Source organism: Ischnura elegans, chromosome 12 (assembly GCF_921293095.1).
Source record: "Ischnura elegans chromosome 12, ioIscEleg1.1, whole genome shotgun sequence".
Classification (NCBI taxonomy): Eukaryota; Metazoa; Arthropoda; class Insecta; order Odonata; family Coenagrionidae; genus Ischnura; species Ischnura elegans.
In genome coordinates, this window is record NC_060257.1 from 17,446,738 (window position 1) to 17,465,811 (window position 19,074).

At 39.5% G+C, this 19,074-nt stretch overlaps 1 protein-coding gene across 1 annotated transcript in view; it reads left to right on the forward strand.

Annotated features, from left to right (window-relative positions):
• Nucleotides 1-7,283: 7,283 nt before the first annotated feature.
• The window catches only part of LOC124169179 (serine proteinase stubble-like), a 61,962-nt gene continuing 50,171 nt past the window's right edge, over nucleotides 7,284-19,074 (forward strand). The window contains exon 1 of the mRNA XM_046547692.1: nucleotides 7,284-9,439. Within this exon, the coding sequence (XP_046403648.1) occupies nucleotides 9,265-9,439 (175 nt within the window). The 5' untranslated portion in view covers nucleotides 7,284-9,264. The remainder of the gene's footprint in view (nucleotides 9,440-19,074) is intronic.

The following is a 19,074-nucleotide window of genomic DNA, read 5'->3' on the forward strand; positions in this document are numbered from 1 at the left end:
ACAGTGTCGATTTCCACGAAAGCATACCGCAATAAGCACATTGCATGCAATGACGTTTAACGCATAAAATAAACGCCGGATACAGGCTAAGTACTATGGACACCGATATGCGGTCAGGCAAGAAATTAGGGGAATGCTAAGGTCACAAACATAATACTATGCAAATAAAGTTACTTGCTAGCAAATGAAATACGTAAATTTGTCGTTGTAAGTGATCCATCCACGAGTTACAAAATGCCAAAAAAAACGCGGCTTTGTTTTAGCCAATTTTATTCCGAAAATATTTTTGAGGAAATTAAAACCGAGTTTGAAATAAACAAAAAACTATCAAATCGACATGGATATACAATTTAGGCCGGTCAATACAATTTTTTCGTAAAATTACTTGGAAAAACGAACTCTACCCACGCACAACACCTAAAGTCGTGATTTCATTAAATTTGGGTGATTTTTATGCAGCTGAGTAGTGGATGGCGTACTCATGGTAGTTACGGCGCATGCAAAAGAAATTTAGATTACGAAGAAACTAATTAAAAACTGGAAGATGCATATACTGAAATGTTCAATTAACCTGGGGTCAGTATTTGGGGGTAACTACGCCCAGCTTCAGGGGACCCGCGAGATTGCTTGCAAACGTGTTGACCGATGTAACACACCAAATTCACGACTTAAACTAGCGCGCAACGAATCACGGCCAAGGACGTTGAACTCAGGGCTAGCCGTCGGCAAAGAGCAGTGTGCCCACAAGTCACGACCAAAAGCATGACGTCAGACATCGAGACGTCTTGATTTCGCGCGTCTGGAGAGGAAAGACATCGCTAACATATGAAAATCGCAACTTTTAAGTGTGATAGACTCTGGAAGCAACTGGAGGCCTATATCTACGAGGCATCTTTCAAGCCACCAGGTGTGTGGCACGGGGTGATTCCACACCCGGCATGCAGCACTCATACTAGCCTTAATCAGAAACGAGCTCGTCCGCTGGACATAGGCCAAGCACCAAGTGTAATGACACGAGGTCAGACCAGAAACTATGATAGTACTAAGGATACGAACATGTTACCATGGAATCAGTATATTAATAGCTAAGTTCTAACAACACGTATCTAAAAATTTGGCCGGTCTGAGTTAATACTGTTAAAAAATAAATAAAATTCAAACAAAAAACAACTCTTTGTTTGCAAATGTATGCTTCTTTTTTAATTTTATATATTTTTGTTTTTAATTTCAATTTTAATTATATACAATTAAAAATGCTCATTTATTCAAAATATATCACATTGTTAAACTTTGTTTTTGGTCAAGTGTAAGTATATTTATTTTTTCAAGCAATTGCAAAATTTCGTGGCGTATTCCCATCTGGGAACATGCTTGAAAACGCATTTAAAAATTTTGGTACGAGTTTTCTTTAATAATATATCTTAATAAGGTTTTAAAATAAATAGGATATGCAAAAGAATAAAAATATCAGTGGGTAAGATAGTTCGGTCTTTAAAGAGTTAACACTGTTTCATAAGGAGCTTTCTCTGAGCTAAACACAAACATGCTTCATTAGTCATTGCGCATACGTAACGCTAAACAGGTAGATGAAAATGAATGGGGTGCTCACTTGCCCATAAAAAATGCGTAAAGTCAGTGGCCAACGTTAATGTTGGTACCAACGACATTGCTGGTCAAGTTTATGAGGGCGCATTTCTGTTTATTAATATGATCGCAGGTCGATATACTTTTCCCCCCATGAGAGGCGACAGACAGAGTGAGGGGAACGACAAAGTGCTGAACATAGTGGGCGACAAGAGCAAACCACTTATGGGATACGGAGGAGACAGATGCTTTGGATGGAGGGAGTACTAAGGGGAGAGGGGATGTAAAATCCATATCAAAGGGAAGAATATAAGGTAAGCAAGGGACGGGAAGGAAGAGAACAGGATTTATTGATATAATGAAAGACCGTAGGCCTTATTGTGCATTGAAGTGAGACGTCCAATTTGAAGGGATGACAGACTGGGGAAATCGGCAAAATTATCCATGTAAACCTACCTTGACCGGTAGTGCTTCAATAAATGCGCAACTATTATAAAAGGGAGAACAAATATGACTAAAGCTTCAAGCCTCAAGTTAAAATAATAATAATTTTAATTCCTCAAAATACAAGTAATACATCAAATATATATGTGAACAAAGATTTGGAATTGGACACTTTGAGACTTTCGGCGATTATGTCCCACCTTCTCCTCAAGGTTTTCAGGAGGCTTCTCTTCTCTCGCACTCTCTCCTTAAAGACTTCCTCATTATCACGCCGCCGACGCATTTAATTTTCTTAATAAATCGAATTTCACCATTCTTCTGTAGCATCGCATTTTGAGTGTCTTCACCCTTGACTCCTCCATTGCTGTCATCTTCCATGAAAAAATCCACTTTCTTCCATGGAAAATGTCAGCAGTAGGATAAAATAAGGAATGGGATATCTATCCTTAGAGCCATCGCGGAAAATCATCGCGAAAAACGGTCATTGTTGTCACCATTGGAGAAATCCCTGGATATGTCCCTCAAAAGGAATGGAAAAAATGTGATTAAGGCTTAGTACTACTTTGGGATAGAGTGGGGAGACAGTGTGAAAAAATGGACGTCTTATTTATTGGTCACTTCGACAAACACTTTCGCGTGATATTAACTTTGTCCCTACTAAAAGCGCCAATTCTCCCCTACCAATATTTCTCAGAAAATTAAGCGCGTAAGAGAGAGGTATTATATCGCACCTGTCCGGTCACACCGTGAATAATATGCAGCGAATATAAGGGATACCGCGCAGGAAGACTTAAGCCGTGAACTGAATAATATAGAAAGGAAAGCTGAGCGATTCGTGATTGACATCGCAGAAGATGATGCCGTGAAATCGTCATTTTTTCGGCCATCATCAGAGCGATAGCTGGAGCTGTACCTCTAAAAGGATTAGGGAAAAAATGATAGTGTTATTCAGGCTTAAGGGAAAACGGGATCCTCACAGTAAATAACGGGTCAGCCATCCAAGTACACTGCACACCGCGTTCAGAGTATCATTATTTAAGTGAGATAAATCCAACGTAAACAAACTTGTTCCCGTTTCGCTAAAATATATATGTATATCGTTAGATGGACCTCAACGATACCGTTCCTCCCGTACTGGGGGGGCTATTCGGGAATATCGAAATGTGAAATTTTCGTCGTCAAATTTTTCGACATTCTCCATGATTGAGCTCAACTGATTGAAGCTCTATACAAACTGTTCCACAGGCCGTGTGTCATTTTTAACCCCTAATTTTAGTAACTTCTTCTCGAGCAATATTCATAAAATATGTACAGCAGAAGCAGTGAAGTTTTCTCGGGTTTCGCACCGGGTCAGGTCCTCCATTTCTCCTTCCAACGTTTCGATGGACAACTCGCCCATCGTCTTCAGGGATTCAGGAATCCAATACCAATCCGTTGGAAGGAGAAATGGAGGACCTGACCCGGTGCGAAACCCGAGAAAACTTCACTGCAATTGTTCGCCGGGAAAAAAACAAAAATTATATGTACAGCGGAAGTTCGACGCATTGAAATTAAATGCAGTTGCAATTTTCCACAATGATTTAATTCTTACGACGCTTTTGGGCTCATACAGCCATCATCGGTTACAACACTGTCTGTCTTGTACCAGTTTATGGTTCTGTGAGCCGAAACGCATCGTGAGAATTAAATTATGGTGGAAAATTACAACTATCTTTCATTATAATATTTCTAACATGGAAACGGTCATTTTTACCGCCATTATTGGAGCCATCGCTTGAGCTATCCCTCAAAAGGGATGGAAAAAAATAATTGTGTGATTCAGTCTTGAGGAAATCGGCGGGAACGGGAAACGGGATGCGGTGGTATGATGGATACGAGGAATGGAAGTGGAAGAGGAGGAGGGGGCGAGAGTGGGGGGTGGGGTAGAGTTGCAAAGGAGGAGTAGGGGAGGGGGGAAACACTTGCGGAGGAGGAGGAGTCAGGTTGTGGAGGGTAACGGTATCGGAAGAGGGCGTAACGGGACCAGCCCGGTAAAGGTAGACGCCTCGCATAGGGACAAGAGGGGGGACCAGCGGCAGAGGGCTAATGGAGTGGGTGGAGACAAAAGAAGGAATATTAGCGCAATTGCCGCACACGCGCGCACAAAAAAATACGTGTCCACCTCCGAGAAGAATGCGGTCCCTTGATTTTTTTCTCTTGGGGAGTAGTGTGGGGAAATGGATGTTTCCCGAAACTGTAAACATTTGTGCCGAGGCGAGATCTCTCCCTCCACAAGATAGAGCGAGGATGAAAGGTTTTGGAAGGAGGTGATGGGGAAGAGATGCATATCTGAGTTTTGTATTGCGAAGGTTAGGTAATGACCTCCAAGGCGACTCTCGTCTGGGAGTAAAGTGGCCAGGTTGAACGATTTGGGAAACCCAAAAGGTTAATCGGCCGAGCCGTGAGGGTAATTCAGCAACAATTTCGCATCCCTATCAGCATCTACTTCCCCAAAGCGTGTAATATCTCGAAGTCGGCCGCGTGAACGGCAGTGAAGTAGACATGCATTGCCATGAGAAAAAATTCCCCAACACCGGGAATCGAACCACGGACCTTTGGCTTTCCGGGTCACTGTGCAAACCACAACGCGTCTGAAAAGCGTGCTTCTATGTCAATTTCTCTGCATGCAATTTCATGAGCATTTTGACAATGTATTTAACTCCAAAAATTTAACATTTGACGAGGAGTTAGAATGAAGATGGGACGTTCTAGCCCCAATCTTGACCAATAAAGGCGAATTATTATTATTATTACTACGCTATCCAGGTTCCTAAATTACCATGGCAAATTTATCGAAGGTCATGGTACTTAATATTAGGAATGGAATTGAGGAACCTGGATTGCGTAGTGGTACACGCAGAGGCCCGGAGAACCAAAGGGCCGTGGTTTGATTCCCGGTCTAGGGGAAAATTTATCCCCATGGCAATTCATATATATTCCCTTAAGTGAAATTCATGCATTTAAGTTCTCGTTTCGAATTCTAATTGGTACGAAAAAGAGATCGTGGTGGGAGAGTGGATTGATTGTTAAGCTACTGATCAGAGGGTCGCGGTTCAAATACCGGGAGAAGTCTTCTGACACCACGAACAAAATCCTCGAAGTACGAGTGGTCCAGTGACCAAGTGGCCCAGAGAAAGCAACTGGCCCCCTTAAACTGCATACGGGATATTTACATCGCTGCAGTTTATTTTCTGGTGACCTTTACCCTCACCAACCCATACCAACCTCCAGGTTGAATCAATGAGCGAGTGAACTTAGTTATCATAAAATTCGTACGTGAACCTTCCTGAGTGTTACTTTTAATTTTCTATAATAATAAGGTTTCACATGATTAAAGCTGCAGTAATCAGTTGTGTCCGAGAAGCACAGTTCAAAAATGCCTGATAGCTTGTAAAAATATTTATCTCCTTAATTACAACCTGATAGAGAGAAATTATCAAATGACCTCACTTAGTAACAGCCTCATAATAACAGTGTAATAAATGGTTACGTAGTTTCCAACGATGAATTTTCAGTAGTTGGCTAACCTTATTTTCCACGTGATCGTCAGCAATGAAACATGTAATAATGACAAATATAAGATGTATTTTATAAAATGAAAATACCAGTTTTTTCTCAAGGGGTATGAAAGGGACCCAAGCTACCGTAGCGTATATAATTTATAATATGCTCACGATTAACATGAATGAAATATTTTGAGCAGTTGAATTTTAATTTAGGCTCCATTTATTCCCCGCAAAATTTTCCATCTGAGGACAGGGAATTCTCCTGCAAAAAGTATCAAGGCTGTATTATGATGTATCAAGGCTGTGTATATTGTAAATAAAAATAACTAGCGTTTGCATTCCGCAACATTCTTCACCCATATAAATACGAAACTAGACTAGACACCCATATAAATCCGCAGCTATCTCTCACTTTGTATTCAGGCCGCAAATTTGTTCCGTGTAACATTTTGGTCCTAAATTCAAGACACTGGTAGCATTAAAAATTAGTTCTTGAATTAGGAAGAATAGTGATGGCGAATCATTGAATCCTACGACCAGAGTGAATGCATGAAATTATTGTGATGAGGCTGTAAACTCAAGACTGAAAAACCGTTACCACGTACTACAGGAATATAGGTTTTACGGGAATATTTTAACGAAAATTTCTGCGAAAAAATATTATCCAGCACAAAAATCCGATATAATTGATTTTCTCGTTGATTCATCAAGTAATTAGGCGCGTCTTCTTCGTAAAGCTTATTCACTCTTCCTCACCCAAAAATTATTTTTACCTTATTGGAACGATAAATCGAGAACGCCACCAATAAATAGGAGCTTCATTAAGTTATCATTTCCACGAAAGAAGATAACATACGACATGAGCACTGATGACGCATTGTTTCATATTACAGTAGGATCAAGGATTCATAAAGTAATTTCCTTTGGGTTACAAAAAGCTGGTGATATATTTTAACAATTCCTTAACCTAAAAGCGATAAGCATAAGGAATTAAGTTCTTGATTCATCACGGAAATCATACAAGTATGTCGTGGGAGTCCCTTGGAGATCTACGATATTTCGAAAAAGGCGTGAGAGCTGAGACTTTCAAATTCATTTATTTGGCTTTCTAGTACTTTTTTTTCAAGACCACAAAATGAAAGAGATATTGATATAAACACTAAATATTTTGCTAAATTTAATAAAATATGCAAAAAATAATCAATATCCTGAAAACTCGACTGTAGCCGTCACAATTTTGAAGACATCGTATAGTAGCATGTCAAAACTTAAGCGTATTTTCAAGGTAAATCATAACATAAATAGGCCATTCCTCCAAGATATCCATCCGATAAGAATAGCTAGCCTAGAAAAGTCCTGAATGAAAGCCTAGAGCTAATTAACTCTTCCTATGCCCGTTAATGGCAAAGCTTTCTAAAAAAATAACAACAAACGCTGCGAAATATGTTAAATCGGACACCTCGACTGAATTTCTCGAGGCACTTGCCTCAATTCCTAGCTCGCCGGTTTTTCGACTTTCTGATGCCAACCTTCTTCCCCCGAGACCTTACCTCCCCAACGTGCCAAAGGTGATAAACACGCTACCAGGCCTCCCGGCTACTCATCTCCCAAACATATCGCCCTCTCTCCTCCGCGTCCGTCTCTTTCCCGGCCTTCTTCCCCTCTTTGCCGCGGCCTTCCGCCGAGGACTCCTCGCCATTCGCGCTTGACTCGGAGGCCGAGAGAGTTGCCGGGGCCGCAAACAGCTCCCAGCGGCGTGGACTCCTCTTCACCGCGGCAGGAGATTTCAACGCTTGACGCTCAGAAACTTCAACGATCAGCGATTGGTGACTTCAACGCTCGAGTTCGGGAGGTACAGTTTAACCAGCGGCCAGCAAAGCCAAGACGCAACCGTTTTTCGGATGAAGAGGCAACCTTCGGCAAGCTCAAGAGAGGGAAGCCTTCAAGTATACACATCGGTGAGTCAGTGTTCGAGAGAAATTGCAAGCGCAGCGGTACATTTTTAAATAGATTAATTTCAAAAGTGAAGATTTCCTGGGCAGTCTAAGAAATATCTCATTCAGTGGCGCGAGAAAGGAATTCATCTCCATCATACCTTTTAGAGTGAGGTAGGAACCAAAACCCTTGTCATAAAATTGTTATTTTTCGATATTTCAGTGATATTTTGAAGATTTGAGATTCATTTTGTTATTAAATTAGTTCAAATGTTTATTTATCAAATTACTTGGAGCTAAAAACAAGCTAAAAAAAGGTGAACCTAGATGTCAATTTTAAGTACCAAGCAATCAAATGTCATATCCATTGATTTAGTGCTATAAATCTGATTTTATTATTATCCTACAACTGTTACCTTATTGGGGTACACGCACTTATCGATAGGCACAAAAAACAGAGCAAAGGAAAAAAAGGCCAAATTTTTCTCGCTCTTACGTCTTGTGGGACAGTCATTTTCAATAAGCACTTAGGGATTTCTTGCTATTTTCATTCTATTGTGAACATTTTCAACCTATTTTGATCAATCATTTATGATTCAATATTTTTTATCAATTATATTATTAGTGTTTCATATCAACGAAGCATCAAAGGCAGTTTTTACGCCAAATAGGCTGTAAGACACAATTACAAGAAGTAGGAGAGGCTTGTTTCGACGATGTACAGTTATAAAGCTGTTTAAATGAGGTCTACGACACAAATGAATCTCGTAAGGCTCAAAAAAGACAGCTTGACTCCTTTGAAAAGGAAGAGAGTCGTCGTGTCCACCGCAACTAGTACTGGGAAACACGTCCATTAGTGGACAAGAGACGACCACATCAGCGCTGAGGAGGAGGAAATCACAGGCGGAGAGGTCGCGGGCCGGGTGTTCGAGGAACTTGATCACTTGCGCTTCGACAACCGCGAGGCATTAGGTGTGAAGGGATCGAGGATCAATAAATTGGATCGTAACGAGGGAAGACAGTGGAGGCAACCGCTCAGAGACATATTGAGTTCTCATCAGACCGCAAGCGGATTCTTTAGTTAGTCTCAAAGAAAGAGAGCATCACAGAAGAGATACATTTTAAAAAATCAGAGACTCAGTGGAATGTGTATTTTTCATCAAGAAGCGTTACTTTTGATCCAAAAAGCGCATAATGAAAGTGTGTTTTTCCTCATAGAATCTGTATAAGATCATTTCTTAAGAAAGTTAAGTCAAAATTTGGTCCAAGAAGGTAATAAGACCAATATTTTCGGTAAGATTAGGAGATTGACATTGGCTTTGCCTTATTTTTCTCGGTTCTACAGATAATCTTAAGTTAATCCTTAAAAGTGCTGTTACAAGAAGTTTAGTGAGGGAATACTGTAGACAAGGACATATATTCCCAATCCAACGGGCTATTTTCGCCCAGACGATACCACATTAACGCCGAAACATAAGTTATTCTTTAATTAAACAAATCTTTTTTGGCTAATTCGTGCACGAAGGGACTAAGTCTCATCAAGTGAAGGTTAATCACCGTTGAAGGAGCTAAGACACTTGGTTTTGGACACTTTTGGTAAATCTTAAGGACGATGGAAGGCCTATGGTGCTTACGGCTCCGCCAGGACGGTTGCTGATGTGTGTTTGGCGGCACCCAGACGGTGGCAGTGGCGTTAGTGCGCCAAGACGGGCAGAAGACGCAGCAAGCAGCCCACGCGCCTCGGCGGACGCGATGCCATGAGCAGGCTGTCTTCCCGCCGCTGCCGACCGCCGAGAGCAGCCCCCAGCAGCGACCTCCGCGGCCACCGACCACACCTCATCGCCCTTCGAGGACTTGCCCTGCTCCTGGTCGTGCTGACGGTCGTCGTGGACGCCACCCCCGCGTACGCCAAAATGGATGGGACCAGATCAGGTAAGCAGCAGTTCCCCTACTATATGAATCATTCACTTGAACCCGGTATATTTGCGTTCGCAGTTTAACAACTGAAATAAAGATCTTAGCATTATAACTGGGGACAATTTGTAAATTTCTATAGGACCTTTATTTTACCGGTATTAGTTTCAGCAGCTTAGAGCCATTATTGAGGTATAATTAACAGAGTAAAACTAAACTTCGGGTTTAAACACAAGGACGAATTCAGCATGATTAAAGATCTTCCTTCTTATCCTTCCCCCCTTCTTATTTTGAAGATTTATGTGTATTTGTCCGAAAGAGGATTTTGTTTGTACATGATGATGATTTTGCAGTAGGTAATTGAAACGCGTATTGAAAGCTGTCAAAATGAAATTAGTGGACAGTGCCATATATTTGTTTATTATTCGATATGTTGCTCCACGATGTATATCCGCAAAAAGTTGACTTTACTCTAATTAATAGCTTTTGCGGCCAACACACAGATGTTTACGTAATTTTAGAGCAAAAATAGTCACTTTTTACCGTACCGCAATTAGTTATAGATGCTAATTCTGCATATTCTTGGCCTTCCACAGCAAACAGTTTGAGTTGGCGACCGTTTCGCCCGCCATCTTACTTCTTTAGCTCGAAGGTACTGAGCAGCTATATTCCCGGTCATGATAAAGCTCATATTTAACATATTTGGCCTTATTATAAGCCGATTAACATCTTCACTAGTAACTGATGACCATTACTTAAGAAAAAAATTCTACAATTATGACAATGTCGTTAATTCTCACAGCAACTTTATTTTCCTAGCCTAGATTTTCGCAACTCAAAGACATTAGCAAGGTTAAATAAAGAGGGTGTAACACTAATCGGGTAGGGACACTAATCGAGTGACTTTATTAATAGGTCTTTCAGTTATGGAAAAGAATACAATACCATATCAAGGAAAAAACAGACGATTCACCTTTAACAATAGCGAAATAAAACTCTTCCCTACTGTAGACATAAGACTGCACTTTCAGTGTCCCGCCAAATTTTCCACAGTTTAAAAACTCGAACAAATGGCTCTTTATTCGGTATGAAGAAGTATATTACAACACCTATTTATTGGTGACAACATTCAGGAAGGTCCAAATGCCAAAACTAATGTTTCATTATTGAAATATGGAAATTATTTAAAAATTAAACTATTATCTTCATCTTTGCCCATTTGCACATTTTATATCAATCGTAGGCTCCAATATAAATATATGAACATTTATAATTGATCAGTCTTTGATCGTAATTATGCTAATAAAAAATAAAACTGAAGGATTGTACCCATCTACTTCTCTAAAAACTAATTTATATTGAGCAGCATTACATCAAACTAACAATCCATCAACCGTGTATCTGACGCTTGTAACCAATATTTTAGTGGTGAAACAATTGTTGGAATCTCAATGTGTCAATATTTCCGTGTTAGGTTATATGATGAAAGTATCACAACAAATATTTTCCCTATATTCTGTTTATCACGCCCTCATATCTGCATCGTCAGGGCTATACAACAATAGATACATCCTTGACATTAAGGGTAGAGGCATAAAATGACATTTTAAAAACTATTATCCATGAATTATTGTTTCTTTTATCATATTGTCACGCTGAAAGTAGCTAATTTCTTTCATGCATCAGATGAAACACAAATAAATGGACGAACTGATAGTTAGAAGATACGAATTTGTTATTATTGTTTGACCGGAAATAAAATACCGGATACAGATAAGAATAGTAAATAAAAAAATTTAATCAAATACAATATAATTTTACAATACTCAATCTTAATCCAAATACATCTATCAAATTGGACAAGGCCATAATAATCTCAACTTGCCACATTAAGATAAAATTTCTCAACTGAAGACTACAGTAAAGAGATACTTTTATGAGAACCCGTTGCCTTCAGATAAAACTCTGTGCAAACTTAATTAAATTTCATTTAAAAAAAATAATATTATTTTTGAAGCACCACTCTCACAAAATATTGAAAAGACAGTAGTCAAATAAATATGTAACAAGAGTTGACAATAGAAATAAAAATAATATGGAATATGGAACAGGTTTTTATAGCGTCTATTGTTATCTCTACTACCAGTATCATTACAAAATGTTTTTACAATACCCAACCTTTATCCAAGCATCAAACTGGAAAATGCCAAAATAATTTCAACTTGCCACATCAAGAGAAAATCTCTCAATTCAACAGAACTAAAAAGAGTTACTTTGGTGAAAAATGCCAAAATAATTTCAATTTGCCACATCAGGAGAAAATCTCTCAATTCAACAGAACTATGAAGAGTTACTTTGGTGGAAACTCATAATCTTTACATAAAAAACTCAGTGAAAACTGAAGAAATTTTAATAAAACAGATAAAAATGATAATAATTGAGTTTTTTCTCTTGACCTCATTGTTAAATGTTGTATGTGTCTTGGAGTGGATGTCTTTAAGAATTAAATGCAAAAATTTGGCCAACGTTTCGGCATATTTTTATACCTTCATCAGGGCTTGTTTGCAATTAATATGATAAATCAGTTATGATAAGATATCATATCCATTGTATAAAAAGAGCTCTGATTAAGGTACAAAAATATATCAAAACGTTGGTAAAACATTTTGCTCTTCATTCTTAAAGACCTAAATTCTAAGACACTAATCAACGAAAACAAAAATATTAATAGCGTCTTTAACCGAGTGCTTTTATAAAAATGTAGTCGCTGGATGAACATGTCACAAAGTGGGCCGAAGGCGTAGGTTTCTTTTATAATTCTGGCTCTTAATCTCACCAGTCCCTACTCTTTCTCTTCCCCTATTTTGGTCGACTCTCACATTGGAAGAAAAGCGTCCTCAATTCTCCCATTCCTTATCAATCTCGAGTTGGCTTCCCGCATAACCAATAGATTTTATCTGTCTTGCTCTCTTCTCTAATCCTATTTATCGTATAGGTGACACGCTCTCCCGGATTTTAAAGGCCTAGTAGCAACTTAACTGACGGACCATGTCAAAGAACGCCTACCGGTATCCAATTATACCAACAAATAGCATTCATCACTGTCAACTAAGAACAGAGCGTCAAAATGAGCAGCGGAATGTTTTAACACCTAAAACCGAGAAAGGGAATATTATCGAGAAAAATGTTGGAAAAGGAATTGATTGATGTTGCCTTTCATCCACATACTTGACATCTTCCTTATACCTTTTAGGCTCCAGAAAACACGGTCGCAGTAAATAAATCGTAAATAAAACATTTTAATCGTTTTTTCATAAATAATCATCATAAATAATCAATAAAAATTTAAACGATTTAAGTTTTTCCTGGTGAATACTTCTGACAAATGTTTCTCGGGTTTGCATCCAGGTTAAAGCTTTTATGTAAGCCGACGTTTCGGAAGACGACTTGTCTTCCATCCTCAAGGCTGTGTTACTTGAATGAAGTTCAATTTCACACTGAACAGGATCGACCGTTTACGGAGACAACAATACGGCTCAGGTGTCGTCCGATTGGCTGTAGGTCTTTTGAAATTCTTCACGTTTAACCCTTATGTTTTTCATACAGCTGAATACAGGTCTCCATGTAGTGCTTAGATGAAAGCCGGTGTCCCGATTGAAATTTTTGGGATTGAGGCGGATCTCTATTGCTTCCTTAACTACGCGGTCCCAGTAACGTTGAGCATGGCAAAGGATTTTGGTGTCGTCCCATTTAATAGCATGGTCTTCATTAATGCTGTGTTCCGCCACGGCCGACTTTTCTGGTTGCGCTAATATGAAAAATCTCCGGTGTTCTTTCAGCCTCGTCTCAATCGTTCGGCCTGTCTCCCCCACATACATTTTACCACATTCACAAGGTATTCCATAAACCCCTGGTGTCTTCAACCCAATCGGATCTTTCACCCTAACCAAGCGGTGCCTTAATTTAGGTGGTGGCAGATGGACAGTTTTGATATTATACCGTCGTAGAATGCGGTGGATCTTACCAGATATGGTTGACACATATGGGATTAAGGCTGTTGATAGCGGTTTTTCAGGCGGCTCATCCGGGCAACTCTTTTGTTTTATGTTGAGTCTGCTTAGGGCCTTAAAAATCTCTTGTTTTCCATAGCCATTCCGTAAAAATGCTTTCTTAAGGTGGTCTAACTCGGCTGAGATGCTTGTATTATCTGATATTAACTTGGCTCTATGGACCAAGGTAGATAATACAGCGGCCTTCTGCGATGGATGGTGGTGGCTCTGTCCGTTGAGATACAGGTCAGTATGCGTTGGCTTCCTATAAACGGAATGACCTAGGCTCCCATCTTCTTTCCTATGTATTAGGATGTCCAGGAAAGGAAGTCGCCCATTCTCTTCTACCTCCATGGTAAATGTGATACTCGGGTGTTGGTTGTTCATATGAGTCAAAAATTCGTGCAATGCAGCTGTGCCATGTGGCCAAACTAAAAAAGAATCGTCCACATATCTGAAAAAACATTTTGGACGGCAGGGAGCGGTATCGAGGGCTTTTCTCTCAAAATCTTCCATGAAGAAATTAGCGATAGCCGGTGATATTGGTGAACCCATTGCGACACCATCCATTTGCTCATAAAAAATATCCTCAAAAGAAAAATAGGAGGAAGTGAGCACATGATGAAAAAATGTTAATTTTCAGTTCTTTCTAAGGGACTAAATTTCGCCCCCGCTCCAAGAAATATTCCATTTGGAGATATAATTGGAGGGGTAGAGGAAGCAATTCGGAAACTTCCCAGTGATGCAGCCGAGGAGGTAAGAAGTGATATCTCTCATGTACTTAAAAATGCAGTTCTGCCCAAAGCCAACTTTTCTAAGAATGAGAGGAATGCTCTGAATTCTTTGAGAAGAAAAACTTCAATCGTTGTTCTTCCTGCGGACAAGGGAAATGCTACCGTTCTTATGAAAAGTGATGATTACCGTGAAAAGGTTCTGGAATTACTTAGTGGCAGTACGTACAGGAGAATACCCCGAGATCCTACGGATATCATCGCCAGAAGGACCTCAAAGTTAATTAAAGAAATGAATTTGCCACCAGAGACAGCAAAGATACTGCTACCTCAAGCACCAGTGCCTCCTAGGTTTTATGGGTTGCCCAAGATTCATAAGGAAGGAACACCGTTGAGGCCGATTGTCAGCGCAATTAACTCTCCCACATATTACGTTGCCAAATATCTTACGGGTATCCTAACACCATTCTTGGGTCTCAGTGAACACCATGTGAAAAACTCACTAGAATTTGTGAACACTCTTAAGGATATTCGTTTAGATCCTACCGATTTGATGGTTAGTTTGGATGTGGTGTCTCTCTTCACGCGGGTCCCTCTTGTTGACACCTTGAGTCTGCTAGAGAGTAAATTCGATAAGAAGACGGTCAAACTTTTTCATCATGTGCTCACTTCCTCCTATTTTTCTTTTGAGGATATTTTTTATGAGCAAATGGATGGTGTCGCAATGGGTTCACCAATATCACCGGCTATCGCTAATTTCTTCATGGAAGATTTTGAGAGAAAAGCCCTCGATACCGCTCCCTGCCGTCCAAAATGTTTTTTCAGATATGTGGACGATTCTTTTTTAGTTTGGCCACATGGCACAGCTGCATTGCACGAATTTTTGACTCATATGAACAACCAACACCCGAGTATCACATTTACCATGGAGGTAGAAGAGAATGGGCGACTTCCTTTCCTGGACATCCTAATACATAGGAAAGAAGATGGGAGCCTAGGTCATTCCGTTTATAGGAAGCCAACGCATACTGACCTGTATCTCAACGGACAGAGCCACCACCATCCATCGCAGAAGGCCGCTGTATTATCTACCTTGGTCCATAGAGCCAAGTTAATATCAGATAATACAAGCATCTCAGCCGAGTTAGACCACCTTAAGAAAGCATTTTTACGGAATGGCTATGGAAAACAAGAGATTTTTAAGGCCCTAAGCAGACTCAACATAAAACAAAAGAGTTGCCCGGATGAGCCGCCTGAAAAACCGCTATCAACAGCCTTAATCCCATATGTGTCAACCATATCTGGTAAGATCCACCGCATTCTACGACGGTATAATATCAAAACTGTCCATCTGCCACCACCTAAATTAAGGCACCGCTTGGTTAGGGTGAAAGATCCGATTGGGTTGAAGACACCAGGGGTTTATGGAATACCTTGTGAATGTGGTAAAATGTATGTGGGGGAGACAGGCCGAACGATTGAGACGAGGCTGAAAGAACACCGGAGATTTTTCAGATTAGCGCAACCAGAAAAGTCGGCCGTGGCGGAACACAGCATTAATGAAGACCATGCTATTAAATGGGACGACACCAAAATCCTTTGCCATGCTCAACGTTACTGGGACCGCGTAGTTAAGGAAGCAATAGAGATCCGCCTCAATCCCAAAAATTTCAATCGGGACACCGGCTTTCATCTAAGCACTACATGGAGACCTGTATTCAGCTGTATGAAAAACATAAGGGTTAAACGTGAAGAATTTCAAAAGACCTACAGCCAATCGGACGACACCTGAGCCGTATTGTTGTCTCCGTAAACGGTCGATCCTGTTCAGTGTGAAATTGAACTTCATTCAAGTAACACAGCCTTGAGGATGGAAGACAAGTCGTCTTCCGAAACGTCGGCTTACATAAAAGCTTTAACCTGGATGCAAACCCGAGAAACATTTGTCAATAAAAATTTAATTCACGCTTGACCTCTCCAGTTTTTTAGCAAACAAAAATTTTAAAATTTGCATCATACGCGATTTTATTTTACACTAACGTCATTGTAGCTAAAAATTATTGGATAGATAAAAAAAATAATTTAGTATAATGCGCCAACATTAGCCCAATTTGTATGAAATTGGCTCCATTGCATGGTGCTCGGTAATAAATTATCCACAAAATTTTCTCGACTACCTTCAACTTGTCTCTTCTATCTATTAAAATATAACCGAGGGAAACTAGTCTCCCATTTGGATATCTGGGCGGGGACTACTAGAGAAAGTACATCGGTAAAATTTGACAAAAACATGTAAATTGACATTGCTTTGTAAGCTAGAGGATTTGAAGATGGAAATGAGAAGAATGACCTCGACGCTTTAGGAAGCAGTGAAAAGAAGTGACTTAAAGTAGAAGAATTAGGAGTGGAAGCTGCAGAATGATACACAAGAGGATCGATAATTGGGTGGGGAGAATGCTTATTAGGACGACGGAAAGCGCGTGGAAATTTTTCTGCTACTGAACGGATAATCATGGTTAAGATTAAGGTGTATATAACAACGACAAACTATGAAAATAAAGAGGTAGAGACGTTTACGAGAATATTGTTAAAGTAATAAAAAATGTAATAAGGGAAAAGAATCTTCATATTTTAACATATTGGAAAGCTGTCGTCGGAGAAGATCAAGACGGGAGAATTATAGGAAAATACTGAGTAAGCAAATGGATTGAAAGAGGAAAAATATTTCTGGAATTCTGCTCCGAATACAACCTGGTGTTTGCTAACACTTTATTTAAAAATCATAACTGAGGAAGATGCACACGGAAAATTCCAGGAGGCAAGAGAATATTTCAAATTGTTAGTGAAGCAGAGATTTATCAGCCAGGCGAAAGACTTCAAAAGCTACTCCGAGGAATATATTTACAACTACCGTAATCTATTGATAATGAAGTACCACCTAAAATTCAAAAACTGTAGAGAACTGTGAAGAAAGAGTGGCAAGTATAAGATTGAAGGAGGCTCATCATCAATTAGCATTTCAAGAAGGTGAACAAGTTCTGCTGTTTGGGTAGCCGAGTGGCCGCAGCGATGGTCGAAGCAATAAAGAAATAGCAGGATACCCCAAGCGAAGAGGGTATTCCTCAAAAAGAGGACTTCCCATACAGGTGAAAATACAAGCGTTAAATCCAGAAATAAATATAGTAGGACTCTTCATGGCAGTGAGGTATGGTCGATGACAGCGGGGGAGGCATTGAAGTGAGAACATTTCGAGATGTGGTATTATAGGAGAAAGCAGAAGATCAAATGGTGATAATCGTGTGGTAATACGGAAGTTCTTGGAAGAGTAGGAGAGAATTCTTTTTAAACATTGGGTGTAAGAAATGAGAAAAAATGGAAAATGAAAATGTTGTAGGTCCGGTGAAAGGGTAGAACGACTGGAATAGGTCACAGATGGGATTCATTGAGAATATGATGAAGGATATAAAGCAGAAGAATCAAGTAGATGTTAAAAGATTAACCGATTGAAGAACTGAGCAGAGAGCTGCCTAAAACTAATCTTAGGATTTTGATGATGATGATGGCCTTCAACTAGTTTTAATCTATTCAAACTTGTTTCCTTGTGTGATTATATTTTTTGATGCTTTTTTACATAGCATATTATTTATTTATTCGTAAAAATAGACTTTTAAAAACGAGGTTTTCACATAAATATTCCAAGCTTTGAACGGTGAATACTCAAAACGCATTGTTTTATCGAAAATAGTTTATGCTACAGTTTCTGCATAAATATTTTGGACAGTTTGTAAACACATACTAATCCTGGGTATTCTCATGGAAATACAATACGAATTTACTTATACCGACACACTTGAAAAATGAACAAATAATCATTCTTATCCTGTACTCAACAATTTTACTCCATTAAAAAGACAATGGCTTCAAAGAAGAAGATATTAATGAGTAATATAAAATACTTGATGAGTGGATAGTTGTGTAATACTTTAAAAGATGATATTGAAGAGTGTGGATTTTAACACTTTACGGTATGGAAACAAAGACGCTGTGGGGAAGAGGGCGATGTAAGATTGGAGGCGTTCGAGTTGTGGGTATGGACGAGGATGTAGAAGGTGAAACTGACGGAAAGGAAATGAGACGAGGAAGAGCTAGACATCGTGAACGATGGGAGGAAGCTTCTTTATGATGTATGGAGGAGACACAGGGTTTGGATGGAGCTAGTGCAAAGCGGAGAGGGGATGCTAAAAACTATACTAAAGGGAATAATGCAAGACAAGCGGGGAAAGGGGATGATGAGAGTAGGATTATTAGATAGTATAAAAGCGAGAAAGACTTTGTGATTGCAGAGGGGAGCTCAATGCCGGAGAAGGGAAGGTCGGAGTGATTCGCAAAAATTGTTTCTATGCACGTATCTTAATTGGTTGAGTGAAATTAATCAAAATTAATAAAATTTTCAGTTCGTTGAACTGAATTACCCAAGATAATAACATTTTTCGTATCACTTAGAGATTTACTTTTTGAAAATGAAATTACATGACGTTTTCAATATCGTCATAAAAAATAATGAAGGAAATACATCAAAATTTATGGTTCATAATAACAAACGAGGAGACGCATTCCGCATTAAAATATGGTCTATGGTAATCATAGCTTGTCCACTTTCGCGGTAGAAATAAAAATGCGTTTACACAATATCTTGAGCAGGCACTTCTGAATTTTTCTGAGACGGGTTAGTGCTGCGTTTATCATCAGAGTAGCATAGCCACGAGAGAAGACAAGTTAAGACGGATTATTAATTCGCATTGGGTTGAAAATGGAAGGTTACTCAGGTCATAGCAAAACAACTGATGACAGGAATTCATCATGGGTTGGCAAC